Source organism: Drosophila novamexicana, unplaced genomic scaffold (assembly GCF_003285875.2).
Source record: "Drosophila novamexicana strain 15010-1031.04,08,12 unplaced genomic scaffold, DnovRS2.1 tig00000877-arrow-arrow-pilon, whole genome shotgun sequence".
NCBI lineage: Eukaryota > Metazoa > Arthropoda > Insecta > Diptera > Drosophilidae > Drosophila > Drosophila novamexicana.
This window is the reverse complement of record NW_020824831.1, coordinates 10849-29183: the sequence shown is the minus strand read 5'-3', so window position 1 is coordinate 29183 and position 18335 is coordinate 10849. Positions and strand designations below refer to the sequence as shown.

Genomic DNA, 18335 nt, shown 5'->3' with positions numbered 1-18335 from the left:
GGCGCAGCGCTGGGCAGCCAGTTGAGAGTCAAGAGAGCGATACGGGCAATTTCAACCGTGCCCCAAAAAAAAAAAATTAAAATAAAATAGAAATAAACTAAAAGCAAAACCCGACTTTAACTGCGCAAAGGCCCAGCAAAGCGCCGTTAGGCCGTGGAAGACTTGGAACTTGGAACATTTCGCAAGTGAGTGCACACGCAATAATAACTGTAGCAGAAAACTGTGCAAAAAAATATAAAAAAAAACTAACGAAAAGCGCCGAAAAATCAAGACGTGAGTCAGCTTTGTAGAGCGCTCGAAACTGGCACAGCTTTAAAATACTCAAAGTCTTGCCTTAAGCCTGGGCTCTGAGACTTGGGCTTATGGACAGCTCGATGGCATTGCTGTCAATGTTTAGTCAATGGGCTTCGGAAATTCTGTCTGGGCAGGCCACACGCCCGCCTGACATGTGCCTGACCTCATTTCACCAATCGTTAAACTTTACACTCTACTAACTGTCACACGCTTTGGGCCAGGCCAAGCATATCAAGGCAGCTAATGTGACAGGGTCAAAACGCTAACAGTGCTCGCCGCATTAGCAGCCGCACTTGCCAACAAACAATATTTCAATGACAAACAACAAAGCTAATAGCCAGGTTTTTTTTTGCATTTTTTTTGGTCTGACTTGCTTTTTTGGCTAGGGTGAAATCTTGTTGGCCGCCTCAAGTTCAAGCCAAGAGTTTGCCACTGCTTTCCTGCAAACGGCGTGAAATTTGCTTTGCTGCAAAAGCCAGCGAAAATATTGCAGGTGAACTAGTGCCAACTGTGGCCTGGTTTGGGAAAACCTTGCAATACCTAAAACACACAAACTAACAAGAAAAAACTGCTGTCTTTGAAGTAGCAAAACTTAGATACCCTTGCAGAGCTAAATGACAACTGTATGTATTTTTTTTATGCAAAAACATAATTCAAAAATTATTATCCGTTTTCTATGAAGCCTTAAAGTGGACTCATATTGACGAGTCTTTGCTCAATTTCGAAAGCTTTAAAGAGGTTTTATATGGATGGGATTTTACTAACTTTTTGGAAGTATAATTGTATATTCCATTTTTGCTGAATTTGTTTGAAGAAGAAGTTATTTATTTTCTGATGCTCTTATGCGAACTATATAATATGGTTGCCTCATATTGATGGAATTTTGACAAGTTATAAAAAGCATAATGTAACTTGTTATTGATACATTTACTAAAGATATCTCACAAAAGATAAGAATTAATTTATATTCGATAATTCCTTTGCAAGCTATATGCTATAGTTGTTTTATATCGATGGAATTTTGTTTGTCTATTAGTAGTGCAATATAAATCTGCATTGCTGCATTTTGTTAGGCTATTATTTAATTGTAATTCTTTCTAGGAAAACTGTATGATACACTTTTCTTATATTAATAGAATTTTGCGCATATCAGCATATCGAAGTATATTAAAAAGAAAAGTTAACTATTCGAAATCTTTTTTTAACCGACAATTTCCAAGGTAGTTATATTATAAAGTGATCCGATGCGCCTGTTTTTGGTATATTTGATAAATTTTCATGTTTTTCCATTCCGATCGATTCCTTTACGTATATACTGCCAGCTATAGAAGGACAACTCCTAACAAAATTTTATTAGATTAAAAAACCGAAAGCAAGTTTTCACAAACTTTGCAGACTCAGCTGCTTATACTGATCAACCATATATGAACTTTAAGCGATATCTACTGCTATGCGTCACATAAATAATGACCAAATTTGTGTACCCTCTGCAAGGGCATAAAAATAAGTAAAGAGCCAGCGAAATGTTCACTAAAAGTTTGGTGTGCCGTTTTTTATCTCGCTGGTTCCGTGTTGAAATTTGTTGTTGGTTGCGTCGCTTAGTGAAAAAGTTGTTGTCACTGTTATTGTTGCTTATATTGTTGTTGTTGTTGTTGTAGTTGTTGCCGTTGTGGCGTATTTGCGGCATTTTAATGTACCAAACACTTTTCACCCGAGTAAGAAAAACCCAAAGCCAAACAAAAGACTTAGGCAACGAACTTCATTTGATATTTGCCTTCGCTTGGATTTTTATTAGCCGATCAGCTGTTGGCCAGCTGCTTATAATTGGTGAAAATTCAACCTGGTGCGATTAAAGCTGGGCGACGACGTCGTTTTCAATGGACCGGAAAACGTACGAAAACAAGTAAAGAAGAAAAAAAAAGTGAATTTCCACAGTGCTGGCAAAAAAATTGTGTACGCTGGCGGCAATTGTTGCCGCTGCTGGCTGGCAAAGTGAAAGCGCGGCAACGTCAGATTAATCACACGCCTTCAATGGTAGCATAAACAACACCAACAACAACAACAACGCCAACAACAGCAACAGCTGCCAAATGTTATGAGAAGAGTCGAAAATGTGCAGACAATCGCTGCAGCCCGTGACCCGGACTGCACTCGTAACCTCTCGCTGCATGCTTCCGCCTAGCCTATTGCGCAAGCGGCGAGCATCTAAATTATGCAGCTCAAATGTGGATTATACGTACATTTTCTTGAATTCTTTAACCGCAAACAAAATAAAAAAGTTATGTATTTATATATGAACAAAAAAGAAGCATATACTAGTGAAAGTATTTGTATGCATATTTGTTTTTTCAATATTCATTTGAATTTCTCATTTCTCATGCCCGGTTTCGGTCTCATAAGCGCAGCGCCAGCGTGTGACGTCAAACGTGACAAAGCCTCGCGCTGGCCACACAACATTACGCACTAACACACACACACACCCATACACACCGTACTCATTGTGAACTCTCTTTTGCAGCTGCTGCCACAAAACAGGAAATCTGCTTTGTATTTTTTTTTTGTTTTTGACTTTTTGGCAACTTTTTTGAATGCCTGCGCCTCAACATGCCACCGCATTGTGAACAACGCTGGCTGAAGCTCTTCTCGGGCTGCCTGCTGCCGCTGCTGCTGTTGCTGCTCGTGCTGCAAGCTACGGACGCCAAGCGCTCAAATGGTAAGTAGAACGCCAATATGGGCGTGGCCAGGATAAGGGCCTGCCACACGCATCAGCTGCAGAGTCAATGACTTCTTGCTGTTGTCGTATTTTCTTTTATTTGTACAGGGTATCATAATTTTGTCAGAAAATGTGTAACGCTGTCAAAAACTTTTCACAGCTTTGCAAAATAGTTTTTTCTTAAAATTTCAATTTTAGTTAAATATTTTGTAAATACAACATTTCTTTAAAAAACAAGGAGTTTTGATAAGTTTGGTTTAGTACTTTGGAAAAACTTTTTAGAAAATATTTAAGTTTAATAGATAATAAGATGTATTTTATATAAATTAAAATCTTTTTTTATTTTTATTTATTTATTTTTTTTTTGTAAGTTACTTTTTTTTGTTACTTTTTACTATAAATTAATATCGGGATTTATTCTGAATGGAATATTTATTAAAAATATTTTGTTTTATAGCGATTTGCGAAAACTTAGCTTAGATATTTTTGGAGTACAGGAGGAGCCATTCCGATCCCATAAAAAATATACATAAAATATCTAAGTATATATTTTTAAAGCTATCTTGACGCCAATCTCCACAGAGATATACTACAGCAAATAGTTCCCAAAGGAAGCAACTTTTGGACATTGCTGGGTGGCTGAATATAGAAATATGTCTGCTAGGGTATTTAAGCTACGGCCACCCAGAGGCCAATGTTCTTTCTTGTTTCATGTCTTATTTTTGTTTTTGTTTTTGGCTTGTTTTGGGCCAGTCAATGAACCCCGCCGTTGTATGTGGAGCAAGTTAGTTGCCGCTCGCTCGTTAAAAGCCAATTGCAATTGCAAAATGCATGCGGCAATTAGCGTGTTGGTTAGTTCGTGTAGAACCCAGGCGCTAAATATATAGCACGGCATCATTAAAAAGCGCTTAGCCGGGCCAAAAGACTCACAGCACGAACTTGAAATAGCCCGAAAAGCCGTTACACACACACACACACACACACACACACGCACGCACAGAGAGCAGAAACTATGACTGTGCCGCACAGTGTGTCAGTCGGTCATGTGGGCTACGATGCCTGTGCTGCCCATAGTACGCCGTACGGAGCCCCGAGGGGGGGTCTGTTGTTGTCTATGCGGCTTTTGTTTTCGTTTTCGTTACGCTTCGAACGAAAGACTTAAGCGACAAACTTGATTTCGCTCTACAGCAAAGTAGAATAAATTGTTGCTGTTGCTATTATTATTTTCATTTAATTGCTTTTTGTTTTCATTCATGAAGCGAAAACCAAATTCCGAAGCGAGACATTCAATCGAAATACCTAATCAAATCGTTGACCAGCTCGATCAACGCTGCCAAAAAAAAAAAATTAAATAAATAAATAAGAAAAGAAATACAGAAACTTTCATTTAATTTCGGGTGAAAAGAGCCAAAAACAAACCTAAAAAACAAGCAAAAACACAAACACATGGTAAAAATTCAGCAATTAACATAGCAGTGAAAATGCCAGCCGGATGTTTGTATGACAATTAAACAATGCGCTTACATGATATCTACAGAGCTGATGGGCAAAGGATTGGCTCTATGGGCAGAGGGAAGGAAAGTAAGGAAGGAAGAAGCCCAAAAATTCGATAAGCAAATAATACAGGGTATATATATGGATAGCTTTATCAATCATTTGCTAGATACATAGTGTCTACGATACTCATTCGCTTTGCTCGGACCAATCGGACGAAAATTAAGCCTTTTATCCTTTATATTGTATCAAGTAGGCTTTCTCGCAAATCACACGTATCAAATGCATTGTACCTAATCTAAAAACAATCGAATGACAGCCAAAAAAGTTTCTTAGAAACATTTTATCATAAATTTGCCACAATTGCGAAAGAAGTTTTTACTGACTTCACTTAGGTAACTAAAACTTCAGCTACGTAGCTTCTACAAGTTTTGTCAGGGCTTTACTAGTCAGGAACAATAATAGAAATATAATAATAAAATATAAGCCAAACATATTATACATTGCAATACAAAGATAAGAAACAAGAATCACATAAAATAACACGCGTTTACCTATTTTTAAATAAGTAAGTCTTGAATTGCTTGCATAATTATTCAATATACATTATACATTATATACATTATTAATATACCCATTTATATTATAATAGGGTATTATAAGCCTTGTGCTACAGCCTTGAACAAGCCGTAGGTTGGGTTATACAGATTGTAGATGGGGTGACATTAATCAGTCTATACCTATAGCTCGCTTGGCTTATTATGAATATAACATAGCAGAAAGTATACGTATAATATTAGGGTATGCTTAAAAGTATCTCATTGAGCACAGAGCTTGATCTGAAGCTGAAGGAAAGCATCCTTCATTGTGTCAGTTGCTTTGTAGTTAATTTGAGGTCTACAATTGGAGCAGCATGCTTAAATTCCACACATGGAACCTCTTTATATGTCATAGAACAAAATTTGATTGAATAAGCTGCCCCTAATGCCTTTGTTTTTCTACCGGAACTTTCACTACGCTGATTGGGCAGGCAGCTATATTTGGCTGGCTCTGGCAGATGCTCTGGCCCGCAAGGGCCAGCGATTGGTCACGGCTTAAGCCAACTATTAGTTCAATTGCGATTGCATTGTCGAATGCATGGCGAATGCATGGTGAATGCATTACGTGGGCTGTCCAAATGCAATGACCGAAACTCAGTAAGCGCGTCGTCGACTTTTACGAAATCCCAAAAGGCAACGTTGCGTGCAGGAAACAGCAGCGGAGGAGGGAAGAGTTGATTAGTTAAGAGTTAAGAGCTGTGTGATGTGCCACAATTACATAAGCATCGCGCGGGCATTAGACAATGACTGTGCCTTATGTAGAATGCTCAAAGCGAAGCATCCGCTGGCTGGCGTTAATGGTTCAGGCCATTTTGGTAAATTGCGCATACGCCGCTTTGGCCAAGAGACGCACACACGCGCGCTCGCCATGCGCATACAAAGCGCTCAATGTTGGCCCTGAGACAACTGACAACAATTTAAACAACGACGGCAACAACAAGCTACAATTTAAGTAGCCAAATGCCGCTGGCAGCTGCCTTTTATATAAAAAATTTTAATTTCAATTTGTTGCTGTTTCGCTGCTCGCGTTTGTTTAAATACCCTGTGCACTATCCCTTATAAGCTGGATATATATATTCCTAATTCCTATTCCTAATCTAGCCATGTCTATTGGTACGAAATCGGTGTACTTATGGACTGAAGGACTAAATCTAGGAATCAGATCCGTATACCATGTTTATAATAACAAATATTATTAACCTCCCAACTTCCACTAAAATCTATAGATATCGATTATTAGCCCCAGATAGGGAGAATATTTTGGCATACAGATATACATTTCGCGAGGCTGAGCGTTAGAGACGACTGTTGTGTAAAATGTGTTTACGTGTGTAGGGTATCTCCTAGTCGGTCACATGCGACTAGTGCACTCTCACTTGCTAATGGCTGTTGTTATTTCAGTCAATATGAACGCGTCACGTTTGCAAAAAGTGAAACTGACGTCGCTGCTGGGTTTTTTTTTTTGCTGCAGTTGAATAACACGAAAGTGTGCCAAACGCCTCCACTGACTCACACTGTCCCGACCTCTGTTCCTCTATACTTGCAGCCAATTTAACTGCCTGTCAGCATTTGCGACGCGCGGAAACGCGACGTGCCAAGGCGCTGCAGCCCATTGGAGCTGGAGCCGGATCCGGAGGAGTCGCAGCTGTGCGCATACCGCGCTGCCGGAAGAGCGGTGAATTCGAGAGCATACAGTGCGCCAATGAACGGGCTGGTAAGGATTGCTGGTGCATCGACGAGTACGGCGTGGAACTGCCGGGCAGCCGGAATACAACACGTGCGGGCGTGCAGTGTCGGGAACCGGCGCATTGTGCCGCCTCCGCCTGTCGCATGTTCTGCCCGTCGGGCTTTGCGCGCGATGCCCAAACGGGCTGCTCGGTGTGCCGCTGTCGTGATCCCTGCGATGGCCTGGAGTGCCCACATGGACAGACATGCCAGCTACAGGAGGTGCAGTGCATTACGGAGCCCTGCCCGCCACTGCCCACATGCAAGAAGGCGCGTTCGCTGGCCAACTACTGTCCCGCCGGCCTGCCGCTGGCCATTGAGGATAGCGTGCGGCCATTTTTGTGCGGCCTGGATGCCGGCAAGCCACAGTGCCCGCCGCTCTACCAGTGCATGGTGGAGTCGGGCAACGACTATGGTGTTTGCTGTCCCAGCGCCTTGACCTTTCAAAAGCCGGGCGTGTGTCCGGCGCCCGAGCAGTCGGTCTATACGGAACGCACCGGTTACATGTGCGGCGCACCCTGCAGCCACGATTTGGAGTGTCGTAACCAAGAGAAGTGCTGCTTCACCAAGGGCTGCCAGTTCAATTGTCAACAGCCGCACAATATGACCGGCTGCCATCAGGCCAAGGCCCTGGCCGATGTGCTGGCCCTCAACGAGCGCGAGGGACGCGGCTATGTGCCCGAATGCAACGGGCCCGGCGGCCAATACTCGCCCAGGCAGTGCAGCCGCAACGGACTCGTCTGCTGGTGCGTGGATCCGCGCACCGGGCATAAGATCAGGGAGTCCATGGGTGCGGCCAATAGCGTCAACTGTGAGGGTTGGGAGAACATGATTAGTCGCTCGTACGCGCGCAGCTTCCAGATGGAGCAATGCGACACAAATATCTGCGCCGCCGTCTGCGAATATGGATTCAAGGTAAGATTGAATGAAGCAACTACCAGGGCAGACCAGATTTTGATAGTTATCTGCATTTTATAGAATGACCACAATGGCTGTCCCACCTGCGAGTGCTCTGAGCCCTGTGAGGGCTTCAAGTGTGCCCTGGGCTCACACTGTGAGGTTGCCACGGATCCATTGTGCGAATCGGGCTCCACTCTGTGCGCCTCTTGGCCCGTTTGCAAGCCGGATCTAGCCTACTCCAATCCCTGTGATATAGGCACACCGCTCTCGGACACGGTCAGCGGCGAGGTCATGTATTGCTTTGAGGAGCGACAGGCGCGCAGCTTTCAGCCAACGGCCTTCTTTGAGTCTGAAGCAGAGTCCAAGCAGGGCCGCTCCATGAGCAACCGCATCATGTGCCCCGAGCAGTACAAGTGCACCAAGCTGCACCGCGAGGCGGAGAGCGTCTGCTGTCCACTGCCGGAACAGACCACAGCTACTGAAGATGAACAAACTACGAGGCAGCAAACCAGTAAGTTCCCATTGGATTATATAGTTTCTTAATTATGACCAATCGACCAGTTAAACTATTAATCAAGCAATCAGCCTGTCAATCAATCAGTCTGTTAATCAAACAGTCTGTCAAGTATTCCTTAAATCAGACAAGCAACGAGTTAGAGAATCGGCCAGTCAATGAATGGGTCAGTGCTCAGTCAATCAATCATTTAGTCAGTCGCCTGTCTTACAGTCTGTCAACCGATGAATCAATCGGTCAGTCAGTTATCTAATCAGTAGATCAATCGATGAGTCAGAGAAGAGAGAGAGACAGTCAATAAGTCAATCACTTTGTCAGTCAGTGAATTTTTTATTCACTCAGTCTGTCTGTCAGTCAGTCAATCAATCCGTCCACCAATCAGTCAGTCAATCTGTTTGACAGTCAAGCAATCCGTCCCTTTTCCTTCCCCTACTGTCTATTTTTCGGCAATCAGCTAGACCGTCAATCATTCTGCGAGTCAATCACTTTACTTTTTTTTCTATTTTTCTTATGCCTCTTGCAGTGTGCGAATATCTGCGCGATTTCTCGGAGCGCATGGAGGGCACAGAGGCGGGCATGCAGCTGGCTATGTCGGCGCCACGTTGCACGGACGAGGGTGACTATGCGGGCCGGCAATGTGAGCTGCGCAAGATACGCGTAACTCGGGCCGAACAGCGCCAAATTCTGGAGGAGAATACCATAAGGCGCATGCGCATGCTGTTGGCCGGAGCAGCTGCTTCTGGTGCGAAGCGCAGTCGCCGCAATGCGGAACGGCTGAAGCTCTACCGTGTAAACGACAGCGCGCTGAACGTGCAAGTCGCGGGCCCTGTGGCGCCGGCGCAGGCAATGGGCCGGAGCGCCAAGGTCATCGATATGGGCGCCGAGCGGCAGCAGCAACTGCTATTTGGCACGGACATTAAGAAGGTGGCGCCGGCGCCGAAGCGACCCAGTGCCGAGGACGAACTGGTTGAGATGGAGGTGGAGCAGTGCTGGTGCGTGGACAGCTTTGGCACCGAGATACCCAAATCGCGTGGCTACAATGTCAGCGACGAGAGCTGCCAGCAGCTGCGCGTGGAGCTGGACTGCCTGGATCTGACCTGCCGCATGGGCTGCGAATATGGCTTTGCCCTAGATCTGGACACCCGCTGTCCGGCCTGCCAGTGCCGTGATCCCTGCGAAGGTGTCAGCTGCGGAGAGGGCAAGGAGTGCCGCATTGTGGATGTTAGTTGCGAAGGCGAGTACTGCCCGCCAGTGCCCGCGTGTTTGCCACGCAAGCCTGGCCAGTGCCCCTATCTGGTGCCACCGGGGCCGACGGACAATCTGGATGCGAACATCTGCGCCTACGAGTGCCGCACAGATGCCCACTGTGAGGGCACACGTCGCTGCTGCTCGAATGGCTGCGGAACGCAGTGCGTGGAGCCACAGCTCAAGACCGCTTGCCAGCATCTGCAGGCGATACAGCTGCATCAGAGCTCCGAGCTAGGCATACCCGCACGCCAGATGACGGTGGCCCAATGTGATTCGATAACGGGCAAATGGGAGCAGGTGCAGTGCTCATCCGATGGCTATTGCTGGTGTGTGAATGCACAGGGTGAACAGCTGCCGGGCACCAGAGTCAAGACGCCGGAGACGCCCATTTGCCGCGCCAACTCCAGCTACGCCTGCAGTCCGATGAAGTGCAGCAATAGCTGCGAGAGCGGCTACCAAGTGGATGCCCATGGCTGTCCCAGCTGCGAGTGCCGCAATTATTGCGCCGAAGTGAGCTGTGCCAGCGACGAGGAGTGCCAGCTGATCAGCGTGGAGTGCGTTGACACGCCCTGCCCCAAGATGCCCATCTGTGTGCCGCGACGCGCCTCTGTCTGTGCCGAGGGCAAGCCTCTGCAGCAGGGCGAACTAGATGTTAGCTGTGGCCCGCACAGCGAGCAGGAAAGCTGTCCCACCACGCACACCTGCCAGCTGAATCCGGTCAGCAATCGTGGCGTCTGCTGCTCCAAGACGCGCGATGTCTGCTTCGAGTCCATGGATCCCCTGTGCCTGGCCAGCAATCAGAGCGTGCGCAATGCCACACGCTATCGCTTCAGTCCCAAGGCCAACAAATGCGTGCCTCTGACCATAGATGCCACTTCAACGGCCTGCCAGACCAAGAATTTGTTCCACAACGAGCTGGCCTGCAATTCCGTGTGTCCAGGTGAGTACAGCATACACTTCTTTGTTTGCTGACTAAGCTTATGCCCCACTATTTTCTTGCCTTACCACGCAGTGCTCACCCAGTGCGAACGGCTGAAGCTGAAGAACAGCCTGGCTGCGCAGCGCAGCGGCCACTCCTCCGTCTGGTTCCAGCCACGCTGTGATCCCATCACCGGCCACTGGATGCCCGTGCAGTGTCTGGGCAAACAGCCGGCTCTGCCAGCACACCACACCGAAATTGTGAGTCGCGCCTTTGCCAGCAGCAGCATCAGCTCGGAGCAGACGCCGCCCAGCCCGTATGGCGTCTGCTGGTGTGCGGATCGCAAGGGGGCACCACTCAAGGGCACACTCACGCGTGACATTGAGCCCACCTGCAACAGTCGACAGGCGCGCAACCGCAAGAATCTGGAACTGGGTGATCCATTGATGGAACAGCTGATAGCGCAGCTAACGCAGCTGAACGATGTGGATAGCCTGGGCCTGGATCTAGATGAAGTGGAGGCCAAGCTTGCGCAGCCCACCACAGCGATACCCGCTGAGAGCGTCAGCGAGCGCGTCATGGAGCTGGCCAATTCGCTGCTGGACTCACAGCTCTCCGTGGAGGTCGCGCCCATGCAGCTGAATACGACACGCTGTCACGCTCTGGCCGCCACCGCCACCTTCAACGTTAGCTGCGACGAGGCGGGCGCCTTCCGTCCACTCCAATGCAATGGACGCAGCTGCTGGTGCGTCGATGCCGCCGGCAATCAGCTGCAGTCATCACATGTCTTTGGCCAGGGCGACAAACGCTGCGATCCGGTGCCCATTGAGGCGGTCTCCATTGAGCTGCACATGACCAACACCAGCGGCGGCGGCGGCGAGGGCAGTGTGCGCAATGTATACGATTCTATACGGCGCGAGCTGCAGCAGCTGCTCGGCTCCGTTGTCGAGAATCTGCGCGTCCAGGAGAACTTTGATGGCTCGGTCATTGTGCGCTTCGAGCTGCACAACGAGGCCAAGGTGGACATGGCCTTTGCCATCGAGATGGCCATTCAGGCCGGCGGCTTTCATCTGGTTGGCGGTCGTTTCCGTCCGGATTTGACACGCTCGCATTTCATCCATCGCACTGCTGTGCCGTCCGTGGCGCAGGCACGAGCCACCGCACCCGATGAATCTGTGCAGCTGGCCATGTTCGTGATGGCCAGTTGCTCGGCGTTCCTCGTCAGCGTCTTTGTCGTCTATGTGATGCTCAAGCGGGGCTGGCACAAAACCAGCGCACTACACAAAAATGCCTACGACTATCCGAAGGGCGTGGCTGGCAGCTGTGAGAAGCCGCTGGACTATTCGCTGCCCATTTTCGTGCTGGACGACACGCAGCCGGAGAGTATTAAGGCCGCCAAGGCGTAGTTCTGTTTAGTTTAGTGAAATCAATTTGTAAATAAATTTTTTGGCTAGACGCCGCTTGGCGCCGCCTCGAGTGGTGCATGCCCCACATCCAAAAAAAGCTCACAGATGGCGGGGCACTTATCATATATGTATGTACTTTCTAGACGCATAAGACGACTAATTTATGAATAAAGCTTTAAAAACGAACTAACTGATTTTCACCCGTTTTACGCATATTGAAGTGAATTTATTGTCCGATCTAAACGAAATTTTCAAAGCATAAATATACAAATGTTTTCAGATACCAAAGCCCAAGAATATATTTTCAAAAATAAGTGAAAACTTCTTGAAATATCTGAAAAGTGCAATTTTCTAGATCAATGTATGCTACACGAGACTCCAAACCAAATTTGGTGTCTCTAACTCAATTAGGTTCTGAAATATGGTCAAAAACTAGCCGGGGGTGTTCGAGATGTTTTGAAATAAACTAAATCTTATAATGCCCTTGGGAGCCTACGTTCAAAATTTCAAAACTAAGTAGCATCTGTAGTTTCCGTGATCGATTCGAACAGACAGACAAATATCGCCAGATAGGCTGATGATGCTTATATAGAATTTATATACTTTATAAAGTCGAGCAAGCTTCCTCTTGCCTAAGCAAAAATATATCGGTTTCTGCCTATTCCACTTATATTCCACCCAAGTAATTGCTACAGTATTCCGCCCATCTTCCACGCTTCAGTCAAATCGATCTTCAAATTAAACTCTAAACTATATACATTCCCAATCTATAATTATGTAAGGAAACAGAGATCGCACTTGTCAGCAAACAATTTGATTTTAATATTTAATAATACGTTTACATACATACACCATTATGATGTGTTTCGTTCTGATTTGTAATCATTATAAATATGCATGCATTAATAACATTCATAAATTTTGGCTTCACTTTATCAATAAATCAATAAAACATTTATCAATGTTCTGTGTGTGTAAACTATATAGATATCTGTATTCGTATATGTATGTATAGTTGGCTATACGCTAAAACGGCTCTGGATCTTAAAGAGCAGACACCAAACGAACCGCTTAATATCTCAAAAAGAAACAATTTAAATGAAATCAAAAAATGATATTATATATATAAGTATATGTATGTAAGTTCTTTAGTGTATTTCCGAAAGACTTTCAGTAGAAAAAAATGCAATACTCATAGTTACAATTGGAAAAGGTTTTTCATTATTTTTTCGCTTAGAAAATGCCATTGCTTATATGTACGTGTGAATGTTTTTTCAAGTTTGTATAGTTAAGATTTGTAACAATTGGCAAAAGTTTAGCGTTAAGCTCTACAGTTTTGGAAAAGTATAATGAATGTATGTATGTTTAATCTATTGTTATTTGGACTATTTCGTACTTAATAACTAGTTACATGCAATTCAAACATTAATATCTTTAAAATTTCGTGTTGTTTTTCTTTTGGTTTAAGAAGCATGCTTTGAGAAAATGGCTAAATATCATAATTGTATACATATGTGTGCGTGCTAGATATAAGTATATAACTGAAATACAGTCAAAGCTCGCTTTAGCGAAAATCTTGAGCTTAAAGAGAGTCATAATAATAATAGAAATTATTGTACAAATTTTATGAGCATGTCTATGTTTTTGATGATAAAGAAATTACTTTAAATCATAATGTTTAAGACTTTTCCATTTTGGTTACCAGATTTCTAGCTGGTTTTTTCAATTTTTAAGACAAACTTCGGTGAAGTTTTTATCGTATGAAAAGTTGCTTGTCCGCTTCAAGAAACGTTTTTGCACATAAAAAATAAATAAAAGGAAAAGTTTGACTAACCAAAGAAAATCTATGCCCGAAGGCAGTTGTTCGTTAGCAGAGCTTTCACTGTATAACTATGTGTGAGTGTGTGTGTGTGATTTGTGTGTTTTACAAATGCATCCAAATGGAAGAGCGATGCGTTAAAAAAATATTTTTGGTTATTTGTTTAGTGGCTATAAATAAAATTTTTACGCAGAAATCTTATAACAAATGTGTTAGCCAAATGACCAAACGGCCCAAGTGTGCGCAGACAAATGATAAAAAAAATTAAATGAAGAGAGCAGCAGCTGGCTAAATGGATAGCCCAATCGGATGCATCTACTTGGCAGCACCAGCTCCTCCCGCATTGTTATTGTTGTTGTTGTTGTTGCGGGCATTTCGCTGCGCATTGCTAAAACCACCAAAGGGTATGGACGCGCGCTGATCCTCCATGCGACCGCTCTGCACTTTCATAATAAGCGAAAAGAAATCCTCATCCGGCACCGTGGTGCCGCGTGGTCCGGACTGTGCACGTGCGCCTGCGGCAGCCGCTGCAGCTGCGGGCGGCTGCATCTGTGGCGCCTCCGCATCCATGGTGACATGTGCGCGCGGCAACTCGGAGCGTTGCTCTTCCAGACGCGAGCCCTGACAACGCATCAGCATGTCTAGAAATGCATCATCCGGCTGTTGTGTGGTTGTGGCGCTGCGTGACAACGGCGCATGACCTATGGCCGGCGGCACGCCAGACGAGGGCGATTTCAGACCCGGCAAATTGGTGGGATCCACAAACAGCGAGTTCTGCTGCACCAGCGGCTTGCGAGTGGCACCCGTGGCAGCAGCAGCGACGGCTCCGGCGCTGTTTATTTTAATGGAGCAGCGCTGATCGTCCATGCGCTTGGACTGTGAACGTGAGAGCATCTCGAAGAAATCGTCCTCTTTGGCTTTTGTGTGTGCGGCATTGGCCGCCTTGTGCTTCTCCTCCTGCAAACGTTTGCCATCTGGCGTAATCTTGATAAGGTCCAACTGTTCCATGCTCTGGCGACGCACACGCACCTAAAAAAAAAAAAACAAGCACTAAATGATGCAGGAGTCGTGGAAGTATGAGGCACGTTTATTCACCATGCGTCCCTGCGAGCTCTCTGAGCCATCCGACTGATGCCCGCTGGCCGAGTGCTCCGAAGCGCTTGAGCGCTCCTCATCCTGTGTGGGGGTATGGTCCGCCTCCGGCATGCCCAGCAGCTTGCGTAAATCTGAAATGTTAACGCGGGCCGTGCTCTCACCCACCGGATCACGGAGCTCCTTGGCCAGCTGCAGATGCGATTCGGCAAATTGTAGTGCTTTTTCGTTGTTGCCCATGGCCGAGTGGGCATTGCCCAGAGACCAGCAGGCGCGCGCCTCACCAATCCGATCGCCCAGCTCCTGTGCAATGGCCAAATGTCGATGATGGTACTCAATGGCCGTGGTGAATTCATGGAGCAGCGTGTAAGTATTGCCCAAACTATAGCAAGACTGGGCCTCCACCTCGCGCTCGCCCAGCTCCATGGCCAGCGCTAGCGTACGCTTATAGTGCTCAGCCGCATCCTCAAACTGGCCTAGAAAGATGTGCGAGTTGCCCAAATTGCTGTTGGCACGACGTTCCGCAGCGCGATCCCCGAACTCGCGTGCAATACGCAAGCGCTCCTGATGGTGCTCAATGGCTGCCTGCAAGCATGGAGAGCATGAGAGCAAGAAAGCTTGAGATAGATAGAAACCCAAGACAACTTACCTGAAAGTCGCCCAGCAAGTAGTAGGTGTTGCCCAGATTACCGCAAGCGCGTCCCTGAGCACCACGATCGCCCAGATCGCGCATAAGCTGCAGATTCTCCTGATAGAATTCAACGGCTTTGGCCAACGCCTCCTTGACATCGTCACCGAACTTGCCCGGATTACGCTGGCCCAGATGCTTGCCCTTGGCATGGTAGACATTGCCTAAATTGTAGAGTGCCCGGCCCTCGGATAGGCGATCGCCCAACTGACGAGCAAGCGTCAGATGACGCTCACAGCAAATGGCCGCCTCGTCGAAGCGACCCATCACTTTAAGTGTATTGCCCAGATTGCCAGAGGATTTGGCCTCACCCAGCTTGTCATTCATGGATTTTGCCAGCGTTAGATCGTGCTTGTGATACTGCATGGCCTTGGCATAGTCACCCAAATAGAAATATGCATTGCCTAGCTGCGAATAGATGGCGGATAGCGTGCGCAGATCGTCGGTGCCCGCCTGTATCGCTGCCTGGAAGAAGGCAACGCCCGCCCGACAATCACCTGCCTTGCACAGACGTTCGCCCTCCAAAGCCAGCTCCAGACACATGCTGGAACTGCCATCGGAGCCGTGATGCGAATTGGAATCGGGACCACCACCAATGCCCATTGTGGACACATTTTCTGCTGAGGCCGAGAGCGAGGACATGGCTTTGTTTTTCTTTAGCTTGGCTTAGCTTCGCGTAAAAAACGTTTATTGGTGGCCAAAACGCACGCTAGACTTGACTGCGACGCCCGCAGAGAGTGTTTGGCAGTATCTTTGCTGCTTTGCTATTAATTACTTTAAGAATTCACTTTTTTTTACCGTTTTGCAATCAATTAGGTTTCGTTAATTTCATTCTGATTCACTTTGCCAGTCGATTAATTGTAATCGAGTTAGGTGTTGCCATCTATCTTACGAATTGTTATGTTGCCATATCAACGAAATTTAATTGAAGCTTGAAAACAATAAAGCGCAATATTGGTTATTACATCCATAAGCATTGAACAACATTTATCTTTGGTATACGCTAATTATTTTGTAGTTTTCAAATGCTCGGCATTCTCATATATCGATAAGAAAGTCGACTAGTAAATTTGAACGCATTAAACAACACTGCACGTCAGACTGAACGTACAGCGACCCCTTTAAAGATGGCGTCACTTTCTACTGTGTCTGTGAACAAACCAAGTTGCCGCTTGACAAAATTGAAATTTTTTGGCATAAAATATTACCACCGGCTGCACAAAATAGTCGCAAAGTGTAAATGAAAGTGCCAGGAATGATTTTCAATTGAAATTGTGGCAGGTGTGTGCGCCATTGTCAGTGCAAATCATAAACAAAAAACAAAAAGTTGAGCCAAACGAAAAGCGCACTGTGAAAAAATGCGAATGTCGTCGTCGTCGTCGCTGTCGCTGTCGTCGCCGCTTTGAGTGTACGTGCGCCGCGTTTTGCACGGCAGCTGCGCTGCTACCACAAATTAAAGGTGTGAATTTAATTTCAATAATTCGTGTGTATTAACATACATCAATTAATGCAGCAAAGGTATTGCCTGTCCGGACGACGTTGACAGGAATGTGCTAAATTACATAAATTTAAGTAAGTAAATAACTGTGCCCTGTGTTCAAATTCTGCGAGCGAGTGGGAGCAGCGAAAGAGCAAGAGATTACGCGCAGTAGCACACACTTACACGCTCAAACAAAAGTACGGGAGAGCGGAAAACAATCATTTGTGGTGAGTGTTGTTGTTGCCAGGATGGTATTTAAACATTTTTAATAGCCGACCGGCTCAACTTTAACTGTAACTAATTTGTTCGAAATGGAAGCCCTAAATAGTGGCTTATTTTATGAGCTATATTTAGAGGAGTACATGCTTGTGTGATTTTGGGAAAAGTTCTTATTTGTTTTTTTCACTTATGAACGAAAGAAAATTGTTCTATACACGTACAGATGTTATTTCATTTCAAACTCACCACACCCATACTGGTGAGCACTTTGGAGCTCGCTCAGTATTTGAATACATGTGTGTGCATGTGTGTTAGTGTTAGTGATTCACAAAAGCAACAACCCCAACAAATTATCTCTACTACACATTTTTGCTACTTTTACTATACACCAACAACAACAGCAAGAACAACGCGATTGCAGCTGCTATCATCGCACGGTGCTTCAGCTGCTGCTGCTTCTTTCTCTTCACCTGTCGTCGCCACCAGTGTTGCCGTATTGCACAAAAATAATAAAGAACTGATGTATCTGCCGCTTTTTACAGTTCTTTTCATTTTACTTTTTTTTTGTGCCTCTCTTCATTTGTCCAAGTGCTTTTTCTATTTCTTGTGTCTTTGCTTTGGTCCCCGTTTCGTGCACTGGCAATACCGCGATGTGGGGCTCTCGAGCTTTAGGGGAGACACACACACACATAAACACACACACGCTCCCAAATACATGCATACAGAAGCAGCAGCAGAGAGCACAAACCGAAAAAACGGCTTTCTTTGTGCCGCAGCAGCGATGTCGCGACGTCGTTTTAGTTGCCGTACGTCGCTGTCGTCGTCGGTTGGGCGCAAGAAAACCGAATGAGAATCCAAGAAGCATATTAAAAAATATAAAAAAAGCAGCTAAAAAGCTAAACATATTTTATATGAAAATCTACAACTAAATACAACTCTCTCAAGTGCGCAATAAATGTGTTAACTGTAGTTAAATTCATAAGTATGTGTTCACTAATGTACCTACATACATAATTGCAAATACAAACACATACACGCATTCATATGCACGTAAAGGGGGCCGGCGGCAGTCATTGCTGGCAACAATTGAAATTCATTTGTGCTTTTAAGAATATATGTACATATATATGTATGTGTGTATATATATATTTTTATTTTTCAAAGTATATTATTTTTAGAATATCGATTTTGTTGGCTGCCCGCAGCTTGCCAAAGCAGAGCAGTC

The 18335-nt window shown here is 45.6% G+C and overlaps 2 protein-coding genes across 2 annotated transcripts; one reads left to right on the top strand and one right to left on the bottom strand.

The window, feature by feature from the left end:
* The first annotated feature begins 2875 nt into the window (after positions 1-2875).
* Positions 2876-11992, top strand: LOC115764972. The gene is made up of 5 exons (XM_030708297.1): positions 2876-3007; positions 6647-7740; positions 7804-8236; positions 8763-10427; positions 10500-11992. Exons 1-5 carry the CDS (start codon positions 2899-2901, stop codon positions 11810-11812), a joined length of 4614 nt encoding a protein of 1537 aa, XP_030564157.1. The 5' UTR covers positions 2876-2898; the 3' UTR covers positions 11813-11992.
* Positions 11993-12634: 642 nt separating this feature from the next.
* On the bottom strand, positions 12635-16329 carry LOC115764971 (G-protein-signaling modulator 2). The gene is made up of 3 exons (XM_030708296.1): positions 15373-16329; positions 14727-15308; positions 12635-14660 (listed from the first exon to the last, which is right to left on the bottom strand). Exons 1-3 carry the CDS (start codon positions 16051-16053, stop codon positions 13947-13949), a joined length of 1977 nt encoding a protein of 658 aa, XP_030564156.1. The 5' UTR covers positions 16054-16329; the 3' UTR covers positions 12635-13946.
* Between the last annotated feature and the right edge of the window lie 2006 nt (positions 16330-18335).